General features: G+C 43.7%; 1 protein-coding gene across 5 annotated transcripts; it reads left to right on the forward strand.

Annotated features, from left to right (window-relative positions):
* The first annotated feature begins 972 nt into the window (after positions 1–972).
* On the forward strand, positions 973–23,933 carry ZNF354B (zinc finger protein 354B). Of its 5 annotated transcripts, XM_037734437.1 has the most exons (6): positions 998–1,147; positions 1,999–2,083; positions 2,600–2,692; positions 7,254–7,380; positions 8,300–8,395; positions 22,247–23,933. In XM_037734437.1, exons 4-6 carry the CDS (start codon positions 7,347–7,349, stop codon positions 23,827–23,829), a joined length of 1,713 nt encoding a protein of 570 aa, XP_037590365.1. In that variant the 5' UTR covers positions 998–1,147; positions 1,999–2,083; positions 2,600–2,692; positions 7,254–7,346; the 3' UTR covers positions 23,830–23,933. The 5 variants fall into 5 exon arrangements, with proteins under 5 accessions (XP_017372620.1, XP_017372619.1, XP_037590365.1 ...); XM_017517131.2 differs by lacking the exon at positions 2,600–2,692 and having other exon boundaries at positions 973–1,116; XM_017517130.2 differs by lacking the exon at positions 2,600–2,692 and having other exon boundaries at positions 993–1,147.
* Positions 23,934–24,097: the final 164 nt, after the last annotated feature.

A 24,097-nucleotide genomic window follows, 5' to 3' on the forward strand; every position in this document is an offset into this window, starting at 1 on the left:
GCCCAGCTAATTTTTTGTATTTTTAGTAGAGACGGGGTTTCACCATGTTGACCAGGATGGTCTCGATCTCTTGACCTCGTGATCCACCCGCCTCGGCCTCCCAAAGTGCTGGCATTACAGGCTTGAGCCACCGCGCCCGGCCCTCGTTATAATTTTTTAAGGAACCTTTATACTGTTTTCTATAATGATTGTACCAATTTACATTCTTTTGATAGTGGCCATCCTAATGGGGGTGCAGTGATATTTCATTGTGTTTTGGTTTATATTTTTCTTATACCTAGAGATGTTTAGCATCTTTTTATATGCTTATTGCTCATTGCTCATTTGTGTATCTTCATTGGAGAATTGCCTATTCAAGTCCTTTGCCCATTTTAAAATCGGGTTATTTGGTTTTGTCATTGTTGTTGAGTTGTCAAAGTTCCATATAAATCCAGGATATACTGCAAATCAGATCTATGATATGTAAGCATTTTTTTCTATTCTGTGGATTGCCTTTTTACTCTGTCGTTTCCTTTGATTAGCCAAAGTTTTTAAGTTTGATGTAGTCCTATTTGTCTATTTTTGCTCTTGTTATCTGTGCTTTTGGTATCATATTCAAGAAATCATTGCCACGTCCTAGAGTTTTCCCCTTTTATTTTAATAGTTTATAAAAAATTTTGGTCTCACATTTAGGTTTTTGATCAATTTTGAGTTAATTTTTATGTATGGTATAAGGTCAGGGTCCATGTTCATCTCTTGCATGTGGAAATCCAGCTTCAGACACAGTTGCCTTACTGGCCTCCAGGAACCTTCCCTTCTCTTCGGAAGAACCAGGAACCCGGGGCCTCCAGCTCACAGGGGCCCTCTCGTGACGTCTGGGTGCCTAACAGCTTAGCCAGGACCCCGCCTCAAACGCGTGGAACTACACTTCCCAGAATGCCAGCGTCCTCCCGTGGACTCCATTTCCCAGAGGACTCAGCGGCCGCTCCGCCCCTCACGGTCCCAGGCGCGCCGCGGAACGTTAGCAGCTGATTGAGCGGCGCGGGGACTAAGGTAGCTCAGACGCCGCCGGCTCGTGAGGCTGCAGCCCTTTTGGGCGATTTTGAAGCCTCAGTCCTGCGGAGCGCGGCTGGGGAGGTGCGTCCCAGGAACGCCCGAGTCTGGGGAGGTGAGCGGCGGAGGCGGGCCGGGCCTGGAGGCGGTGGCGCCGAGCGTTGGGACGCCCTGCGGCCGCCGCGGCTCCGAGAGCCTTTGTGGGCGCGGGCGGGCACCCCTGCGTCTGTCACCAGCCCCCGCGTCGGGCCTTGGACTCTCGTCCCCGGCGGACCGCTGCCGCGCAGCCGCCGGTGCCTCCTCTCGGGCTCGCCGCTGCCGGCCGTGGACGCTGGGCCAGGCGTTTCCTCCCGGGTCCGCCCTGTGCGCGCCGTGTGGGCCTCGCGGACTCGGGGCGACGAGACTCCGAGCTCAGGGCGGACGCAGCCGGGCTTCGGTTTCCGTGTCTGTCCCCATGATGGCCGCACCTCCCTATTCGGGAAACCTAACGCTTTCCTCTTCAAAGCCATTTTCTGTGGAAGTCAGGAGATGATTCCTTGGCAAGAGGCAGAGGAACCGTGTGGGAAAAGGCTTGGGGTGGAGGGAAGTCGTCCCCGGGGTCGTCGTGTTGGGAATCCCGGGCCAGCCTCGCAGGGGCGTGAACGGGGCAGGTGCCCTGGCGCTGCCTCAGTTTCCTGAGCGGTGCAGTGGGTGTTGGCAGTGCGACCTGGTGCCGAGGAACTCAGCAGCTCGGGGCGGGCCCTGGCCCTAGTGGGCTCAGCGGGTTGTTGCTGCCGCCGCGGGTCCAGCGTCCGGTCCGGAAGCCCAGAGCCCACGAGACCTGGTCCTGGACGGGCGGCCCAGCGCTGCTTGTCTGCGAGCTCCTGGCGCCTGCCTCTGAGGACGCGCGGGGTCGGGTTTCAGAACTGAGGATTCCAGGGCTGGCAAGCAGAAGGGGCTTCCTCCTGACTTCCTTTCTCTTCTCAGATCCGCTTTCTGGAGGCTGCACCACCCTCAGGGGAGAGCCCAGAAAGAGGACATGGCTGCTGGGCAGCCGGAAGCGAGGCCCCAGGTGAGCTCATTGCCGTCCCAGATCTCAGTAAATGGATTTTCCCACTAAAAGTTTCATCACCCAGGGCTCTCTTCGGCCAGGATGGAGCCCAAGTCCTTTTCCCTTGGAGTAGCTGGTCTGTCCTTAGGAGTGGTGGATTCTGTAAGGAGAACCACCCATCTTCCCCATCCATGTCTAGTGATTCTTTTTTCTTAATAAACGCACTTTGTTCACTAATTTCAATCCATTGTGGGACTAATTTGACAAGTAAGATGCTACAAGTGTGTATATCACTACGGACAGAACAAACGTGCAGCCCTTGAGAACAGTCCCTGCCTCCTTCACTCACGCACGTCTCCCTTCGTATCCTTTGCAAGAATACTTTTTCTTTTCACTCTTGAGAATCCGCGTAACATCACTCCTTCCCCAGGCTTCTCCAACGGTAGTTTTTAGTTTTTTTTCTTCCTCTTTGTAAATCATATCCTTTGCTTGTATCACTCTTGAAAACTGATGTACACTGTTTTCATTTTTGTGTAGTGGGAATGAGAAGGCCACCCTTTCTAGGTGAGAGAAGAATGAACAGAGTTGGAGAGGTCACTTGACTCCAAGGACAGAGACAAGATCCCTCAGGTAGCCTCAGGAAGGGTTTCATGGGATATCAGTAGTACAGAGGCAGCATACGTGGTGGTTAGGAAGTAGGGCTGTCAAGCCGGATGGCCGCATTTTAATCCATCTCTTTTGTTGCTGTTTGTGGGTCTTGGGCTTCACCTCTCTGTGCCTCAGTTTTCTCACCTCTAAAATGGGAATAACAACTGTGTCCACTTCCTAGCGTAGATGAGGGGCTTAAATGAGTTAGTGTATGGAAAACGTTTAGATCAGGGTTAGGCACATAGTTACTGCTCAGTATGTGGTGGTTTTGGTCGCTGAGTGACATTGTTAGTACATTAATAATGTTGATAATATAGAAACTGCTGTACAGTGTGTTTAGGACCCAGATGATGTTATCCTTTTTTCGTTTTTTTGTCTGACAATAATAATGTCCACTGAATGTCTAGCACACCAGGGAATGGGCTGAGGGCTTTACATTTGTTTTCTCACTCTCATAATAGCACAACAATTAAAATTTTTGTTTTACATGTGAGAAACCTGTTAAACTAAGGAAAGTTAAGTAACCTGAGCACATTTCAATTGTGTCGGGCTCTGAGTTCTCTGGGACCACCCAGTCGTTTCTCTGGCGTCTTTCAGAGCGTGGGCAGATCCAGCCACGTGATACCAGAGCTCATCTTCGATGTGGCATTATCTTTTAGACCAAGGGAACACAGTGGAGTTTGATCTGAGGGTGTGGACAGAATGAGCATTATGCATTTGAGCTACTGTTTGTCCTTCAAGGCATTCCTGTTCCCTTCCAACAGAGCCAAGCTGCTCTCCTGACCAGAACCTGCTGCATCCCTATGTTTGAGTGAATCTCTGTAGCATCCTTCCTGTCTGCCCTTGCTGCCCATGCATCAGTACTGTGTAGACATGTGTGTAAAATTCAGTGAAGGGAATTCTAAGACCAGAGAAAGTACAAAGTTCACAGTTAGAAAACTGGAGTTAGGATCCTGCCACATGCTATGACATGTGCCATGTCATAGCAAAGCACATGACCTGGGACTTGGCTGCCTTGGACCTTGTGTTCTCATCTCAGGGCCCTTTCCAGCCACACAGTTTTTCATTGCTCAGATTATTTCATGCATTTTCTAGTCTGCCAGTCAGATTATGCATTCTTTCCTTAAAAAAAACATCATTTCTTGTACTCTTACCCATTCTACAAATAATTTGTTACTCTTGCTCACCATAAAAATATCGCAGGGTCATGGTGTTAATTTTAGAGAATAAAACATTTGCATATATATGTAGGTATATAACTGTGTTTATGGATATGTGTATATATACATGCACATATGTATGTGTATGTTTATGTAGACGTGCATTGCATAATGATGTTTTGGTCAATGAAAGACCATAAATGTGGCAGTAGTTGCTTAAGATTAAAATGTAGCTGGGTGTGGTGGCTCACACCTGTAATCCCAGCACTGTGGGAGGCCGAGGTGGGTGGATCACCTGAGGTCAGGAATTTGAGACTAGCCTGACCAACATGGTGAAACCCTGTCTCTACTAAAAATACAAAAATTAGCTGGGTATTGTGGCAGGTGCCTGTAATCCCAGCTACTCGGGAAGCTGAAGCAGGAGAATGGCTAGGACCCAGGAGGCAGAAGTTGCTGTGAGCCGAGATTGCGCCATTCCACTCCAGCCTGGGCAACAGAGCAAGATGTCCTCTGGAAAAAAAAAAAAAAACAAAAAACTGAAAAATTCGTTTCTTATTGACTTAATAGCCATTGTAACATTGTAGTGCAAGGCTTTGCTCCTATTTTGTGGTGATTTTGGTCTAAACAGGCCTACCCTGCAGCCTGCCAGTCCTATAAAAGTATACAACATATGCAATTATGTATAGTTCATAATACTTGATAATATCTGACTGTGTTGCTGGTTTATGTATTTATTATACTATTCTTGATACTTTACAGTGTCTTCCTTTTGCGTATTTTTTTAAACATTAACTGTAACAGCCTCAGGCAGGTTCTTTGGGGGTACCCAGAAGAAAGCTTTGTTTCCAAAGGAGATGACAGCTGCATGTGTATCATTGCCCCTGAAGACCTTCCAGTGGGACAGGACGTAGAGGTGTAAGATAGTGGCGTTGATGATGCTGACCCTGTGTAGGCCTAGACTAACGTGCACATTTATGTCCTAGTTTTTTTTTTTTTTTTTTTTTTTTTTTTGAGACGGAGTTTCGCTCTTGTTACCCAGGCTGGAGTGCAATGGCGCAATCTCGGCTCACCGCAACCTCCGCCTCCTGGGTTCAGGCAATTCTCCTGCCTCAGCCTCCTGAGTAGCTGGGATTACAGGCACGCACCACCATGCCCAGCTAATTTTTTGTAGTTTTAGTAGAGACGGGGTTTCACCATGTTGACCAGGATGGTCTCGATCTCTTGACCTCGTGATCCACCCACCTCGGCCTCCCAAAGTGCTGGGATTACAGGCGTGAGCCACTGCACCCGGCCCCTATGTCCTAGTTTTTAACAAGTTTTTAAAAGTAAAAATAAAAGTTTTAAAATAGGATAAAGCTTATAGAATAAAGATGTAAAGGAAGAAAATATTTGTGTACAGCTATACAGTGTGTTTATTTTAAGGTAAGTGTTACTATAAGGAAGTCAAAGTTTGAAAAAACTAAGGAGTTTGTAAAGTAAAAGAGTTACAGTAAGCTAAGGATAATTTGTTGTTGAAAAAGAAAACTTTTAAAAAATAAATGTAGTGCCGGGCGCGGTGGCTCAAGCCTGTAATCCCAGCACTTTGGGAGGCCGAGGTGGGTGGATCACGAGGTCAAGAGATCGAGACCATCCTGGTCAACATGGTGAAACCCCGTCTCTACTAAAAATACAAAAAATGAGCTGGGCATGGAGGCGTGTGCCTGTAATCCCAGCTACTCAGGAGGCTGAGGCAGGAGAATTGCCTGAACCCAGGAGGCGGAGGTTGCGGTGAGCCGAGATCGCGCCATTGCACTCCAGCCTGGGTAACAAGAGCGAAACTCCGTCTCAAAAAAAAAAAAATAAATAAATAAATAAATGTAGTGTAGCCTAAGTGTACAATGTTTAAAACATCTAGTCATGCACAGTAATGTCCTAAGTTTCCCATTCACTCACCACTCAGGCAACTTCCAGTCCTGCTCCATTCATGGCAAATACTCTGTCCAGGTATACCATTTCTTATTTTTTATACTATATTTTACCATACCTTTTCTGTGTTGTAATATATTTATATACACAGACACTTAGAATTGTTTTACAGTTTCCTATAGCATTCAGTAGGGTAACATGCTGTACAGGTTTATAGCCTAGGAGCAATAGGCTGTACCATATAGCATGGGTATGTAGGTGGCCGTATCATCCAGGTTTGTCTCTTATATCCCATAGTAAGGAAATGGCTTAACAATGCATTTCTCAGAATGTACCTCCATCGTTAATGCAACACATGAATGTATACTATGTGTGTATTTCATATACACAATAGAAAATAAAACCACCCTTAACCCCACCATCTGGAGATAATCACTGTCATTCAGTTTATTGTATATCTCAATAATTTTCTGTGTATATTGAAATTTTTTTTGAAGGGGGACAAATTAAACAGTGATATATATATAACCTGCTTTTTGTGCTTAGCATTTTCATGGATGTCTTTTTATGTTAACAAATAGCAATTTATACCACCAGCTCTAATGATGGTGTATTTGTATTAATGTGATAATAGTTAACATTTGAACCTTTAATGTGAGCCTGTTATGGTTTTAAGTGCATTGTGTGGATTATCTTATTTATTAACTATTAGGTAGATTTTGAGAGGCAGTTTTAGAGTACTTCCAAATGGAGCCTAGGACATCTGCCTGGATTGGAATCCCAGCTATACCACCGAACAGCTGTGTGACTTTAGACAAATTTCTTAGCCTCTCAATGACTTTATTTCTCTTTAAATGGGAACAATAACTATCTTCTTCATAGGGTAATTGTGAAGGTTACATGAAGTATATACTAATGATTAATATAAAGCTTTAAAAATAGTATCTGTCCCATGTAAAGCATTCAGTAAAATAGATTTATTCGGATTTTCATCATTACTATCTTCAAGCTTGAATGAGCACACAGGTAGTGCCATACATTATTTAACCTAGCCTATATCAGTGAATATGTAGGTTATTTCCAGTTTTTTTGCTACTAACACCATGATAAGTATCCTTGTGCTTATATATTTTGTGCCCTGTTCCTAACAGTAATCGGTGAGTTAAAGATTATACACAGTTCTAAGTTTTTAAATATGTATTATCAAATTGCCAATGAAAGAAAAAGTAATTAACACTCCCACTAATGGCCTTAATCCCTCTACCCATCCCTTACAGTGGCTGGAAAAGGCCTGGCTCTCACTGTGTGCTGCTCAGTATATCTTTGTTACTGGCCAATCGTTGATTAAATGAATGACATGGAACCTTCAGAAGCTTGAATAGTATCAGAAGCATTTCTTGGGTAGCTTGTCTTCCCCACTGCTGCCCTCTCCACTCTGAGGGTGGTCTTGGGTGAGCTGGAATGGCTTGTCCTTACAGGTGTCACTGACGTTCGAGGATGTGGCTGTGCTCTTTACCCGGGATGAGTGGAGGAAGCTGGCTCCTTCTCAGAGAAACTTATACCGGGATGTGATGCTGGAGAACTATAGGAACCTGGTCTCACTGGGTAAGGAAATTTCCCCTTTAGAAACAGAATTCAAAAATTGTGATATCTTGGGCCAGGCACCATGGCTCACGCCTATAAGCCCAGCACTTTGGGAGGTCAAGGCGGGTAGATCCCGAGGTCAGGTGTTTGAGACCAGCCTGACCAACATAGTGAAACCCCATCTCTAGTAAAAATACAAAAATTAGCTGGGCACAGTGGCAGGCGCCGGTAATCCCACCTTCTCGGGAGGCTGAGGCAGGAGAATTGCTTGAACCCGAGAGGCGGATGTTGGAGTGAGCCAAGATCGTGCCGCTGTACTCCAGCCTGGGGGGCAGAGTGAGGTTCCATCTCAAAAAACAAACAAAAAAATTGGGATATCTCAGCATTTCCTTGTCTGAATAAAAGCTGTGGGTCACCAAAAAACTTGAGCTGAGTTTAAGGATTATACAAATCAGGTCTCTATAAATAAACATTGAAAACCTTCTTCCTCCTAATAAGTGTGGAATTGCTTCACGTATTGACAAGTGGGTATTGATAAGTGGGTATTGATAATTATCCCCTTCCCACTACACAGTTTCACATTAGAAATTCTCTCATAGTTCAGGCAACATTTTTCCGCTTTGGTTGTTCTGTGGTTTGTTTGTTCATCTCAGCAGAGGGCTTACCTCATCCTTCATCGACCTACCATCGCCTTTCGCACTTCTCTTTTCCATCCAGGTGAATGTTGTAAAATCCACCTTCAAAAGGGAATCATACGATGTTTTCTCATTTTAAAAAAGTTACTTGATACATCATGCCATAGATTCCTGTTCATAAATTTTAATTCATCCATACATACAACAACATTCCTTCTGTAAAAAAGTCACAGTACTCTAGTAATCAAGGCATACTTTGTTGTGTCAAAACAAGACCAAGACTTTTTTTTTTTGTCTATGTGCAGGACTCCCATTTACCAAACCAAAAGTGATCTCCCTGTTGCAGCAAGGAGAAGATCCCTGGAAGGTGGAGAAAGACTGTTCTGGCAGCTCCTTTCTAGGTAAGTAGGTAGCTGCAGACAAGGGTCTGGTTAATGAGAGGAGGCACAACCTGGAAATATTTGTTGGAAAGCTCCTTTGAGGTTTCTCAGAACTCAAAAAGTGGTGGGGAAGGAGGAGCCCGGGCTTGTAGACATGAGCTTCCGCTTATTCCCTTGTAATCACTTCACCATGAATCTCTCAGAGTCTCTTTTCTTACCCTTTCCTGTTGTTTCAGGAGAGGGCTGTTTTTTTTCATGTATTCATTGAGCAAACATAGACTGTTTAAGGAATTTCAAATAATTCACTCTGGCTGAGCTCAGGGTGTGTATTTGGGAAAAGGAGGAAGTAAGGAAGGAAGTAGCCTAGAAAGCTAGGAAAGGGCCATGTGGTGAGTGCTTTGGCACAGTTCTGAGAGGTGGAAACTGTCCCATGGAGCCCTGGAAATCATTGAAGGAGTTGGGCAGGGAATCATATGGTCCTTGGTATCTTAGAAAAATTGGTCTGAATTAGAAACAGTTGAGTCTTCATCAGTGTAAGAATAGCTAAGGGACCTGTGGTGTGTCCTTTCTCTGGCGAACATTGCCACACTGAAAACAAGAGCCCACGGACATGGATAGAGCTCCCAGCAAGACAGAGCATTGTTAGGATGTCACCATTTATGTTTAATGAAAATTATGTGCATGTGTAATGTGTATGTAAGCCCAGAGAGAATGTTTAGGAGGATACACCATAGCTGATGGTGACATTAGTTAGACTTGGAATAAGATTGAGAATGGATCCCACAAAAAGGGGACGTTATTTACGTATAGTATTTTAATTTTTCACAAAGAGAATATATTCATGACGTTCTATGTGATTCAAGTTTAATACAGATGGTGACTTTGGGAGCATTGTGATTGAAAGTGAGGCAAAACTAGAGGCGGGAAGCCTTGCAGAGCGATTGCAGTCATGGAGGGTGGCAGGCAGGAGGTGGAAGGGTCTGGACAAAGGCGCTTGCTGTGAGTTCATGAGGGAAGAGGAGGCGCCTGCGTGATCAGGGTACAGGAGGAGTCGGATGTGGGCTGGATTTCACTTGAGATGCAAGTGAAGTAATCAGATGGAGATCGCTGGTGGGCAGGTGTATAAGTGACAGGGCCGAGATTCAAGGGAGGTCAAGGAGCCATCAGCACAACAGGGGCATTGGAAGCCTGGACCAGGCTGGGTGAGGGGGCCAACCAGAGGCCTGAATCCAGGAAACAGCATTTGTGAGGCACTTAAGCAGGAGGAATCTGTGACAGAGCCTGAGGAAATGGGGAGGGGCCATTGTGGCAGTAGGGGACTGAGAGGTGTTGAACTGGGGTGCTCCGGCTCTGGGGGATCTAGGTTGAACCCTCAACCACAGCTTTGCTGTCCCTTGGTCAGTGATGAGCAAGCTGTGCTGAGTGCTGCTGGTATAGAATTGGGCAGAAAGAGATGCAGTTCTCGCGCTTCTGGAGTGCACGATCTAGCGAGGGAACAAGGTGAACACACTCACATGAGGACCATATGGGAAAGACACTTGGTGCTGTGAGAGTACAGAGCAGGCAGGGCGGTGTCAGCAAAGGCTTCCCTGAGGAAGGGCCTGAGATTCAAGGACTGAAGAATTGCTTCAGGCCTAAAGAATGGTGTTCATGAAGGTCCAAAGAAGTAAAGCCAGTGAGGAGAAGGCAGAACAGGTAGCTGAGAGAGCCACGGGCCCTGTCACAGGGTTTGATTGGTGCTTGAGAGGCAAGCACAGGCTCTGAGGAGCCATAAGTAGCCCAGGGCAGGCCCAGGCTGGGTTCTGCAGCCCCCAGCCCATGTGGAGAGTCTGATGACCACAGTGCAGGGCGTGTCAGGTCCAGAGGGCTCAGTGACAGCTTTGATCCACATAGCTACTGTTCCAGAGAGAGCTTTCTTGTGATGGTGGCTTGAACTTTTCATTTATAGGGGAATTACACCTGTGTTTTTACTCCCCTTTGAGAGAAATACACTAATTTTATATTAAATTAAAATTTAATAAACTGCCAGAGGCCACCACAAAGAAAGCAGAATGCAAGCAGCAGGGAACCAGGTGAGATTTAAGGTGGTTGTCAGTCTGGCCATTATGTGTGGGCTGAATCTGGTGTGGAAGATTAGAGGAAAAGAATTGTTACCTTTCCCCTCACCTGGGGAGCATCTGATGGCCGAGTAAGTCTCCCCTCCAGGGAGAAGTGAGTATTAACAGGCTGAAAATATGATTGGAGTCTAGAGCTGTCCAGAGGGAATGCTGGGGCCCCTGATAGTGTTGTCATCCAGTTCCTTTTCAGATTTGGGAGGATATCCCTGCAGGAAAACCGTGAGCAGACTGTTGAGTAAGTGAAGGATGCCAGAGCTGTTTCCTGGCTGGTTCCTCTTGGTGGGATGACCTTCCTCCTCCTCTTGTCAGGATGACCCTCCTCCTCCTCTTGTCAGATGGAAGTCAGATGGCATTCCTAGGGTGCTGACAAGTGTTTGCATCTCTGCTGTACCCCTGGTGTGGCTCCTGTCTGCCTCCACTAAGATTGCCTCAGGACAGACAGCTTCCTTTTACCATGAGAGCTCACTTCACTGAGAGCGTGGTTGAAGGACTGGGATGTTCCTGGAATTATCTCAGACTCTAGCTCAAACCAAAAACTCAACCTGTAGGCTGGGTATGGTGGCTCATGCCTGTAATTACAGCATTTTGGGAGGCCGAGGTGGGAGGATCACTTCAGCCCAGGAGCTCAAGACCAACCTGGGTAACATAGACCCTCTCTATGTTTATAACCTGGGTAACATAGACCATCTCTATGTTTATATGATTTTAAAAAAGAAAAAACATTTTAGTCAAAAACCTACCCCTTGAACAGCCAGTGACAGAAAAACTTGTTCTCCCAGGCACAGGACCCTCTAGAACCTCTGGTAGCCTCAAAATGTACAAAGGTATTTTCTTTTGAGATGGACTCTTGTTCTGTCACCCAGGCTGGAGTGCAGTGGCATGATCTTAGCTCACTGCAGTATCCTCCTCCCAGGTTCAAGTGACTCTTGTGCTTCAGCCTCTTGAGTAGCTGGGATTACAGGCACATGCCACCATGCCCAGCTAATTTTTGGCATTTGTAGTAGAGACCAGGTTTTGCCATGTTGGCCAGGCTGGTCTTGAACTCCTGACCTGAAGTGATCCGCCTGCCTCAGCTTACCAATGGGCTGAGATTACAGGTGTGAACCACCACACCCAGCCTGCTTTGTTTTCTTATTGCAAGAAGCCGTCTTGGGCAGACTGAATTGTGCAGGGTGGTGAGCGGGGGTGTTGGTCAGTAAGGTTTGCTGGAGCTGCCACTGCACACAGTGAAGGCTGTCTTTTCCTGATTTGCACAGAATGCTCTGTAGCTTAGCAACAGCCCTTATGAAATGGCCTGGAATGGTTTTAAAGTGACTGTGCTTTTAAGGTGGAAATGTAACCACAATGCTCTATAGCCCTGTTTTATTTTACTTGACTTTGTAAAGATGGGGATCTTGCTATGCTGCCCAGGCTGTTTTTGAACTCCTGGGCTCAGGTGATCCTCCCATGTCAGCCTCCCAAAATGCTGGGATTATAGGCCCGAACTACCTCACCTCCCAGTCTATTCCAGTTTAATTTGTATGAGTTAGTCGTTTTCTTGTTTGCCAACAAAGACTCCTACATAGGGCCTGCCCCTCCCTTCCTACCAGCAACATCTGTTCTCTTTGTAACTTCCAGAATTATCTATTTAAAGAGGAAATCAAGTTGTGTTGCTTCCATGCTCAAAATCTCCAGTGGTTTCCATCTCATACAGCATAGCCCAAAGTCTCCATCATGACCTTCAGAGACCTACATGGTCTTGCCCTGGCTGCCTCTTTACCCTCATCTCCTTCCACTCTGCCCCTCATTTGAGGCCTCTAGTCACCGTTGGCCGCCTTGTAGTTTGTCAGGGGGGCCAAGCAGGCCCCCACTCAGGCCTCTGCCCTTGCTTTTTTCTGTCTAGGACTGTTCTTTATGGTAGTCATGCACCCACATGGCTCACTTCCTTGTGCTGCACAGGCATCTGCTCACACAGCCACAGCTCATCTGACACATGGCCCTCCAGCCCCTGTGCTACGTCCTCAGAGTGTTTTATTTTCCTCCCTGTGCTTAGCACTGTGTAATAGTACCTAGTTCTTCATGATCTGTCTCTTCCTCTGCATTGTTAGCTGCTATAGGAGGTGTTGCCTCTTTCATTTACTCCTGTTTTCCAAGAACCTAAAACAGTCCCTGGCCAGGGTAGGCTTCCAGTTATACAATGAATGCACAATTGACTTAGACTAGGTTAGTGGTATTGAAGACAGAAAGAAGTGAAACAGTTCCATAGATGTCCAGGAGATAAAGCCAGCAGGACTTGTATTTGATGTGGAAGATATACGAGATAGGGTTGTCAGGGATGCTTGCTTTGTTTCTGCTTTGTTCTGGGATGGCTGTTGTCATTCAATGAGATAGTAACACTGGAACGAGATTAGATTTGGAGAATGGTATGAATTTGATTTTCTTACTTTTCGGGGGAATTTTTTTTAGAAAAAGTTTTTGAGATAATAGTAGATTTATATGCAGTTGTGATAAGTAGTATAGAAAGATTCCACCTTATACTCGTTTCCAAAACCATAGTATAATATCACAACCAAAATATTGACATTGATACAGTGAAGACACAGAAAAATCCCTTCAGTCAGCACAGAGATCCCTCCTGGTATCCGTTTGTAGACACACCCATTTCCCTCTTGTTCACTGCCTCCTCTTTTCCTTAAGTCCTGAAAATCACTAATGTGTTCTCTATTCTATAATTTTATCATTTGAAGAATGTCACATACATGGAGTAATAAAATGTATATAACCTTTTGGGATTTTTTTCTTTTTGTCCCACCTAACATAATTCTCTGGAAGTTCATCTGTATAGTTCTATACATCAATACTTCATTACTTTTAATTGCTGAGTAATGAGTGTTCCATAGAGTATACCATAGTTTGTAAAGCCATTGACTTGTTGAAGGACATCTGGATTATTTAGTTTTTGACATTTAAGTATAATGCTGTTATAAACATTCATGTGCAGGTTTTTGTGAAAAATTAGTTTTGTTTTCTATGTAATAAATGCCCAGTAGTGGAATTGCTGAGTCATGTGGAAGTTGTATGTTTAGTTTTTGAAGACATACCACATTTTTTTCCAGAGTGGCTGTGCCATTTTACATTTCACCAGCAGCATATATTTTGCCTTGGTACAACTATTTATTTTAACTGTGCTGGTAGGTATATGGTGAAATACATTGTGATTTTAATTTGTGTGTTCCTATCATTTATTGATGTTGAACATAGTTCATGTGCTTAATTGCCATTGCATTTCCTGTTTTTGGAGAGAGTCTTGCTATGTCACCCAGGCTGGAGTACAGTGGTGTGGTCTTTGCTCACTGCAATGTCCACCTCCCAGGTTCAAGCGATTCTCATGCGTTAGCCTCCTGAGTAGCTGGGATTACAGGTGTATGCTACCATGCCTGGCTAATTTTTGGCATTTTTAGTGGAGATCGGGTTTCACCTTATTGGCCAGGCTGGTCTCAAACTCCTGACTTCAGGTGATCCACCTATCTTGGCCTCCCAGAATGCTGGGATTACAGGCATGAGTCACCACACGTGGCCTGTGTTTCTTATTTGATAAAGTGTCTAGGTATTTTGTTCATTTTCTATTGAGTTATTTGGAGTTTTTACTGTTGAGTTTTGAAAGATCTTTATATATGCCGGATAGTAGTTGTCAGATACGTGGTTTGCAAATATTTTCTCCTATTCTGTAGTTTGTTTTTTTATCCTCTTAAGTGGTTCTTTTGCAGAACAAAAATTTTAATTTTGCTGAGGTCCAGCTGATCAGTGTTTCCTTTTATGGATTGTGCTTTTGGTGTCAAATATAAGAATTTTGTCTATACTTCGATCATGAAGATTTTCTGCCATGTACTTCTAGAAGTGCTATAGTTTTACATTTTTCATTTATGTTCATGACCTTTTTTGAGTTAATTTTTTTGTATTAGATGTGAGGTTTATTTTTTTGCATATGACTGTTTAGTTGCTCCACCATTATTTGTTGAAGCTGTCTTTCCTCTAATGAATTCTTTGGCACCTTTGTCAAAAGTCACTTGGCCACGTTTGTTGGGTTGTTTTGGGTTTTCTTTTTCATTCCATTGATCAGTGTTTCTGTTCCTCTCCCAATACCACACAGTGTTAATATATATATATATGCTTTAATGTTGGGTAGAGTGATTATTTCTTGTTTATTCTTTTTTTAAAAATTTTTATCTATTCTTTTGTTTGCATGAATTTTAGAATAATCTTACTATAGCTACAAAAAGAATCTTGCTGAGATTTTGATAGGAATTGCAGTAAACCTGTATATCAGTTTTCTGTGCGTAGTCTTCCAATCTGTGAACATGATATGTCTTTCTATTTAGCTCTTTTTTATTTGCTTCCATCAGTGTTTGTAGTTTTTATCATGTGAGTCCTCTACTTTTTTNTTTTTTTTTTTTTTTTAATCTTTTTTTGAGATGGAGTCTTACACATTCTGCTTCCAGCAGGTTGGAGTTCAGTGGCGTGATCTTGGCTCACTGCAACCTCTGTTTCCTGAGCTTAAGGTATTTTCCTGCCTCTGCCTCCCACGTATCTGGGATTACAGGCGTGCGCCAATATGTCAAGCTAATTTTTGTAGTTTTAGCAGAAACAGGGTTTCAGTATTTTGGCCAGGGTGGTCTCGAATTCCTGGCCTCAAGTGATCGCCCACCTGAGCCTCCCAAAGTACTGGGATTACAGGCATGAGCCACCACACCTGGCCCATTTCCTGCATTTGAATATTGGCTTGTCTAGCAAGGTTGGAGAGGTTTTCATGGGCAAAATCCTGAAGTGTGCTTTCCAAGTTACTTGCCTTCTCCCCACCTCTTTCAGTGATGCCAGTGAGTTGTAGATTTTGTCTCTTTACATAATCCCACGTTTCTCAGGTTTTGTTCATTCATTTTTATTCTTTTTTCTTTATTTTTATCTGACTGAGTTCAGAGGGCCAGTCTTTGAGCTCTGAGATTTTTTTCTTCAGCTTGGTCTGTTTTGTATTTCAGTTGCATTATGAAATTCTTGTAGTATGTTTTTCAGCTTTATCAGTTTAGTTTGTTTCTTTCTAAAATGGCCATTTTGTCTGTCAGCTCCTCTGTCATTTTACTGTAATCCTTAGATTCCTTGGATTGGGTTTCAACTTTCTGAATCTTGATGATCTTTGTTCCTATCCGTGTTCTGAGCTCTATTTCTGTCATTTCAGCCTGCTTAGGAGCCCTTGCTGGGAAACTAGTTCAGTCTTTTGGAGGAAGGAAGACACCCTGGGTTTTTGATTTGCCAGAATTCTTGTGATGGTTCTTTCTCATCTGTGAGCTTATGTTTCATTAACTGTGGTGTAATTTGAGTACAGTCAGTTGACTTCTTTTCTGGATGTTTTCAGAGGGCCAGGGCTTTGTGCAGGGCCTTTATTTGTATCTGAATTCTGATCCTGGTTTCACAGAGGGGTATGTTAGTAAAGTGTTTTTGGTGTTGAAGTTTGGGCTGTGGTCTGGTAGATGGTACTTAAGTGTAATGGCCATTAGGTAGACTCTTACGCAGCTATGTTGCTCCTCTGTATTTCCTTAAGATTGCAGCCGTGCCCCTCAGTGCTCTGAAAATGTGATCACCTCTCCCACTCGAGTGCCGGCTTCACATCTCAGTTTGGCACTGCCGGGCTGCCCACCACAGCTCTGGGGTGATCTCGGTTTATGTTCCCTTCCTAGCTTGGAGGCAACAGGGGAAGGGACTTTGATGTTGGTTGTGGCAGAGAGCCTTTCACTTGTCTATGGGGCTCTACCCTAAAGAGATGCCGAACCGCTATCAATCAGTGCAGTTTGCCCAGGGTGGGGTGGCTGCCCTGTGGCCAAAATGGGGAGGGAGGCCCTGCCTGGTGAGGAGCAGGAGGAGCTGGCAGGGGGAAGGGAGGTCACCAGGGAGACAAACTGGCTGCTGCTTATGGCAACTGCAGCTTGCTGGAGGTACAGCTAAAGTACTCAGGGTCTTTGGTCCTTCCCCAGTCCAAGTGTAGCAAGGGCAGTACCACTGTAGTGGCAGCGACAGAGGGACTTCGGATTGCCTTTGTCTGCTCCACCTCAGAAACACAGAGCCACTGCTACTGGGAATCTTTAGCCAAGGGGTGAAGTGGCTACGCTGCTGGCCTGAGGCACGGGACCTGCTTGGTGAAGAGTGGGGTTTTGGTGCTCACAGGGAGAAGAGACTGGGCTCCTGTCCACATGGTGACTGTGGTATGCTGGAAGCGCAAGTGAGGGCTTCACTGTTTCTTCCCCAGACTGAGAGCAGCAGGTGCAGAACTGCTGCTGTGGCAGTGGCATAGGGGCTGTCAGTTGCCTCTGGGAGCCCTTCTTCAGGGAAGCACAGAGCCACTACCAGTAGGAATGCTCAGCTAGGGGTGGGACAGCTCTTCACAGGGTCCCTGCCTGGTGAAGAGTTGGGGATGGAGGCTCACAAGGTAGAGAGACTGGGCTTGTCTCCATGTAGTATCTATCTGTGGTGTACTAGAGGTTCCAGTGTAGCAACTGGGCCCTGTGTTCCTTCCCCGACCCAAGGGTGGATAGTGTAGTACCATTTTAGCTATAGTGGTGGAGGGGCTATGGGTTCTCTCTCAGATTTCCTCCTCAGAGAAATGTGCCACCTTCATCTGAAGTATTCAGGTAGGCTTGATGGTTGTGCTGGAGTCCTACGTCAGGAGGCTCTGGCGAGTAAGGAGAAGTGGAAATGGGGACCCATGTGGGAAACAGCCTGGCCGCTTTTTGTGGGGCGGCTGTGCTCTGCTGGGGTTCTGCTCCAGTCGCTAATCACTGTGTACCCTCTGGAGCCTGAGGTCAATAGCAATGAGGGCTGTGGCACAGCAGAAATGACAGCTTGCCCCTCTCCCTTTGGGAGCTCTGTCCCAGGGAAGTACAGAGCTGCTACTGGCCTGAGAGCCTAGGCAGGGCTGGTGTGGCCATGCCAGGGTCCCAGGATGATGCATATTTTGGCCTGCTTTTTGGCATCCTGCATGTCCCTTAAGTTCTGTTCACTTTTTAAATATGTTCTTTTTTTTTTTTTTCTTAGACTCAAGTAATTTTAATTGTCGTATCTTTAAAAAGTTTGCTGATTTTTCTTATGGCCTGCTTACACCTTTTGAATTTCTCTGGTGAAATTTTCATTTCAGTTATTATACTTTGAAATCCTAGAATTTCTTCTTGGTTTCGTTTTGTTTTCTTTTTATTGATACTTCCATTTGTTCGTCATTTTCATGACTCATTCATATTTTCCTTTAGCTCTCTCTGTATCTTTATGATAGTTGTCTTTGTATAGTATGCCACCATCTGGTCTTATTCATAGATGTTTTCTATTTATTTTGTTCCACTGACTGAACCATACTTTCCTTTTTTAATTTTTTTGGAGACAGAGTCTCACACTGCCACCCAGGCTGGAGTGCAGTGGCACGATCTTGGCTCACTGCAACCTCTGCCTCCTGGGTTCAAGTGCTTCTTCCGTCTCAGCCTCCCGAGTAGCTGGGACTACAGGTGTGTGCCACCACGCCCAGCTAATTTTAGAGACAGGGTTTCACCATATTGGCCAGGCTGGTCTCGAACTCCTGACCTCATGACCCACCCGCCTTGGTCTCCCAAAGTGCTGGGATTACAGGTGTGAGCCACCGTACCTGGCCTAGTTTTTTATTTTTTTTATTCCTTGTTGTTATTATTATTATTGTCTTACAGTGTTATAACTCTGGGGATCAGATTCTCTCACTTCTGTAAGATTTGCTGGTTGTTGGTTTTGTTTTCTTATTGTTGTAGGGTGTCACTAGTCCAGGAATTAGCCTAAGGTATATATAAACTGAAGATCTTCTCATATTTTTTTCTGAGCTCACGTCTTCCCTGGCCTTGTGCAGTGACTTTCTAAAATCCCCATGTGCGCATTTGCTTTACTTTTATTTTGTTTTGTTTTTGAGATGGAGTCTCACTCTGTCACCCAGGCTGGAGTGCAGTGGCATCTTGTTGATTCACTGCAACCTCCGCCTCCCAGGTTCAAGTGTTTCTTCTGTCTCAGCCTCCCAAGTAGCTGGGATTACAGGTGCCTGCCACCACACCAGGCTAATTTTTGTATTTTTAATAGAGCTGGGGTTTCTCCATGTTGGCCAGGCTTGGTCTTGAACTGCTGACTTCAAGCGACCTGCCTACTTAGCTCAGCCCCCTAAAGTGCTGGGATTACAGGCGTGAGCCACTGCGCCAAATATCCTTATCCTTAAATGTCTGATTCCCCAAAGCAGGAAAAGGAAGAACAGAAGGGGAAAATAGTAGGCACGGTTCCTTAAATCCTCTGGAAGCACATCAGGTCAGTGGGGATTGCAGAAATGCCAGCCTGCATTTGTGTCTGCACCTCTGTGATTCACAGCGATAATTTGCAGTCTGAACCCAAGATCCCCATTATTTGAAGAGCAAGGTGTTTATTGCCACTTTGGCCACCAAAGGCCACTCTAGGGAGGCTAGTACAGCTGCAAGCCCTGAGTTTAAGGGATTAGACATGGGTAGCTGCTGCCAACTGAAATTAATTTCACTTTACTGGCCAGGCCTTCCCCTAGAAGCTGCAAGCCTTCAAATAGTTTCCAGAGTTTCAAAATAGTTGCATCAGACAGATTCTGACAGCTCACTTGTCTAGGTGGATAGATAGAACCTTGCTGCTTCCTACTCTACCATCTTCCCTGACATCCACTTTTTCTTTTACCTCACATTTATTTCACACTTTTGGCATTCTCTGTCTTCAAGTATGTAGGTAGTATGTAGTATGCCACCATCTGGAGTTTTAAGGGGGAGGTGCTACTGATGTCTGTTGGTTGAGGTATGCTGAAGGTGAGGTCTTGCATAAAAGTCACAGTTACGAAGTACTCTGAAAATAAATAAACATATATTTTGTCATTTGATAAGTATTTAAATTTTCCACTTAGAAAGTATTTTTTTTTTTTTTTTGAGATGGAGTTTTTGCTCTTGTCACCCAGGCTGGAGTGCAATAATGCGATCTTGGATCACTGCAACCTCTGCCTCCCAGGTTCAAGTGATTCTCCTGCCTCAGCCTGCCAAGTAGCTGGTGGGATTATAGGCATGCACCACCACACTCGCTAATTTTGTATTTTTAGTAGAAATAGGGTTTCACCATGTTGGTCAGACTGGTCTCGAACTGCTGACCTCAAGTGATCACCTGCCTTAACCTCCCAAAGTGCTGGTGTGAACCACCACTCTGGCCGAAAGTTTGTTTTTAAAGGAAATATATTTTTAGGACCTCGTCCTCTGTGTGCTGACTTCTTTTTTTTTTTTTTTTTTTGATGGAGTCTCGCTCTGTTGCCTAGGCTGGAGTGCAGTGCAGTGGCGCCATTTCGGCTCACTTCAGCCTCTGTCTCCCAGGTTCAAACTATTCTTCTGTTTCAGCCTCCTGAGTAGCTGGGTTTACAGGCATGCATCACTACTCCTGGCTAATTTTTGTTTTTAGTAGAGATGGGGTTTCACCATGTTGACCAGGCTGGTCTCAAACTCCTGACCTCAGGTGATCCACCTGCCATGGCTTCCCAAAGTGCTAGGATTACAGGCAGGAGCCACTGCGCCCAGCCTGTGTGCTGATTTGTTTGCAGAAACCAGTTTTTAAATTGCAAGTCTCTTAGTAGGTATGGTCTATAAGAGGAAAAAGGTTAACCCATTCACTCCTGTTACAAGGAAAGACAGAAGGTAGAAGAAACCTTCATTTTTAGTTTTGTTGTGGAAAAGTTTGAGCATATATAAAAATAGAGAGAATAATATAATTTCCCATTTGTCGTCCAATTTCTTTTCTGGCTTGTCTCGTCTCATCCCTCCCCTTCCCTCCTCTCCCCTCCCTTCCTCTCCCTTCCTCCATTCCTCTCCCTTCCTCCCTTCCTCTCCCTTTCTCTCCCTTTCTCCCTTCCTCCCTCCCTTCCTCTCCCTTCCTCCATTCCTCTCCCTTCCTCCCTTCCTCCCTTCCTTTCTCTCGCTTTCTCTTTCTCTCTTTCTCTTTCTGTCTTTATCCTTCCTTCTTTTCTTTTCCCTCCCTCCCTCCCTCCCTCTCCTTCCTTCCATCCTTCGTCCTTCTTTCTGTTTGTCTATCTTGACAGGATCTCTCACTGTCACCCAGGCTAGATTGCAGTTATGTAATCATGGCTCATTGTAGCCTCCTTGGCTCAAGTGATCCTCCTGCCTCAGCCTTTTGTGTAGCTAGGACTTCAGAGGAGTGCCACCATGCCCAGCTAAGTTAGTTAGTTAGTTTGTTTTAGAGACAGGATCTCACTATATTGCCCAGGCTGATCTCGAACTCCTGGGATCAAGGGATCCTGTTGTCTTGGCCTCCCAGATTGCTGGGATTACCCAGCCCATCATCCAGTTTCAGCAGCTATCAATTCATGATCATTTTTGCGTTCATCTATTCCAATGATTATCTACCAGGAGTGATTCTGTCATTTGTCAGTGTCTTGAAACAATTTTGCCTGTCGTGTCCTGGAGGGAGGAGTTGTGAGGGGGAGGTGCTACTGATATCTGTTGGGTGGAGATATCAAGTATGCTGCTAAACATTCCACAGTACACAGGGCAGCCCACACTATCCACACAACTAAATTATCTAGCCCAAAATGTAATCTGAGATTGAGAAATCCTATCTATATCCTGTCTTAATGCAGTGACATTTTTATAATGTGGTTACATACCGGAATAGGAGAGGTGATTATTTCTTCAGATATACTTTAATGTCATCCATCAGATATACTTTAATGTCATTTAAGACTGGTATAAAATTTCCCTCATGTAGGCTTTTCATACGACTTGTATATTTACTATTCTGATCCTTTGTGTAAACAAAGGTTATTGATTTTAATGTGTCAATTTTATATCCAATTACTTCACTGAATGATTTTTATCATTCATTCTCTGCACTTTTTAATATTATATTGTCAGCAAATAGAGGTAGTTTTACTTTCTCTTAACTCATCCCTAATTGATTTATGTTATCTGATTGCATTGGTTAATATGTCTAATACAGTGTTAAATTGTAGGGAAAGTAATGGATGTCTTTGTCTTGTTCTTGAGCATAGTGGAAATACCTTTAGTATATTTAATAAGATAGTAGCTTTAGGAAAAAGGTCTATGTATTTTATCATGTTGAGGAAGTATCCCTCAGTTCATTTTTGTTTGAGTGTTTTTATTGTCAATGGTGCTGAATTTTGTTGAAGATTTTCTCAGCATCTCTAGTTGTATATTATTTCTTTCTTATATGCATTTAATGTACTGTAATAAGTGCTATAATAAGAGGTGTGAATTGTTAGGAAAAGGTACACAGAGGAGTTAACATTTGAACTGAATCTGAAGGATACAAAGGAGATTGGAATGTAGGAAAAGGAGGGAAGACATTCAGGGGAGTATACATAATCATAGGAATGGGGTAATTTATGAGCCCATCAGAGGCTTTGGGTACCAAACTATATTTCCTAAATTTATATGCCTCCTCCTTCTCTAATCCCTTCACTCCATTCTCTTGGTCACTTTTACACACTCACCCACCTAAAATGAGTTTGCTTTATTTTTTTGTTCACTTGCCAGTTCAGCTGTCATCCATTATTTTATGTAGTGTTTTAAAAAATTTTGTCTTCTTACTGTCTTTTAGTCATAAAGCAAACCCTCCTTGAGATATCATTAATCTTCCTTCTACACATTTAGTCTCAGCCAGTCACATGAATCATTGGCAATTGCTTTCTTTTTTTGTTTTTCAGGATGTAAGAGCAATCCTAAAATGACAAAGACAACTCAAACTCAGGATTCATTTCAGGAGCTGATGAGGAAAAGACTGAAAAGGGATGAACCCTGGAACTTCATATCAGAAAGACCCTGCATATATGAAGAGAAATTAAATAAACAGCAAGACAAAAATGAAAATTTACAAATAATTTCAATTACCCATACAAAAATCCTCACTGTAGACAGAAGCCATAAAAATGTTGAATTTGGTCAAAACTTCTACGTAGAATCAGTGTTCATCAAGCAACAGAGATTTGCTAGAGAGAAAACTCTGTCAAATTGTGAAATACAAAGAAATAGTTTCAAGCAGAATTCAAATTTACTTAACCAATCAAAAATCAAGACAGCAGAGAAACGCTATAAATGCAATACATGTGAAAAAGCCTTCATTCACAATTCATCTCTTCGTAAACATCAGAAAAACCACACTGGAGAAAAATTATTTAAATGTAAAGAATGTGTAAAAGCCTTCAGCCAAAGTTCTGCTCTTATTCAACATCAAAGAACTCATACAGGAGAGAAACCCTACTTATGTAAAGAATGTGGGAAAGCCTTCAGCCATAGTGCATCCCTTTGTAAGCATCTAAGAACCCATACTGTGGAGAAATGCTATAGATGTAAAGAATGTGGTAAATCCTTCAGTCGAAGGTCTGGCCTTTTTATACATCAAAAAATCCACGCTCGAGAAAATCCCCATAGATATAATCCAGGTAGGAAGCCATCCAGTTACAGCACATCCCTTTCTGGATGTCAGAAAGTTCATCTCAGAAAAAAGTCCTACTTATGTAATGAATGTGGCAACACCTTTAAGTCTAGCTCATCCCTTCGTTATCATCAGAGAATTCACACTGGAGAGAAACCTTTTAAATGTAGTGAATGTGGGAGAGCCTTCAGTCAGAGTGCATCTCTTATTCAACATGAAAGAATTCACACTGGAGAAAAGCCCTATAGATGCAATGAATGTGGGAAAGGCTTCACTTCTATTTCACGACTTAATAGACACCGAATAATTCATACTGGAGAGAAATTGTATAATTGTAATGAATGTGGTAAAGCCTTAAGTTCCCACTCAACGCTTATTATTCATGAACGAATTCATACTGGAGAGAAACCATGTAAATGTAAAGTATGTGGAAAAGCCTTCAGACAGAGTTCAGCTCTCATTCAACATCAGAGAATGCATACTGGAGAAAGACCCTATAAGTGTAACGAGTGTGACAAAACATTCAGGTGTAACTCATCCCTTAGTAATCACCAGAGAATTCATACTGGAGAGAAACCATATCGATGTTTAGAATGTGGGATGTCTTTTGGCCAAAGTGCAGCTCTTATACAGCATCAGAGGATTCATACAGGAGAAAAACCCTTTAAATGTAATACATGTGGAAAAACTTTTAGACAAAGCTCATCACTTATTGCACATCAAAGAATTCACACTGGAGAGAAACCCTATGAATGTAATGCATGTGGAAAACTCTTTAGCCAGAGGTCATCCCTCACTAATCATTATAAAATTCACATTGAAGAGGACTCCTTAAAAGCTGATTTGCATGTGTGAAAGCCTTAAACCAAAACTTATCAGAGAATACATCCTTGAGAATGAAATAGAGAAAACTTTTAGTATCTCAAAACTTGAGCTACGTAATACATATAGGGAAAGCTTTCATACTAGTCACCCACTTTAAAAAATATCCCAAGACAATTCACTGTTGCAGATGTTGAAGTTGGCCATTTGTAAGATAAAAGGTATGTTTTTAAAATCTCTTTATTAGCATTATATGCTATCTATGATATGCAAGGATGAGAAAACTCTGTGCTGAGGTGCT

The sequence above is a fragment of the Cebus imitator genome, unplaced genomic scaffold (genome assembly GCF_001604975.1).
Source record: "Cebus imitator isolate Cc_AM_T3 unplaced genomic scaffold, Cebus_imitator-1.0 Scaffold618, whole genome shotgun sequence".
NCBI lineage: Eukaryota > Metazoa > Chordata > Mammalia > Primates > Cebidae > Cebus > Cebus imitator.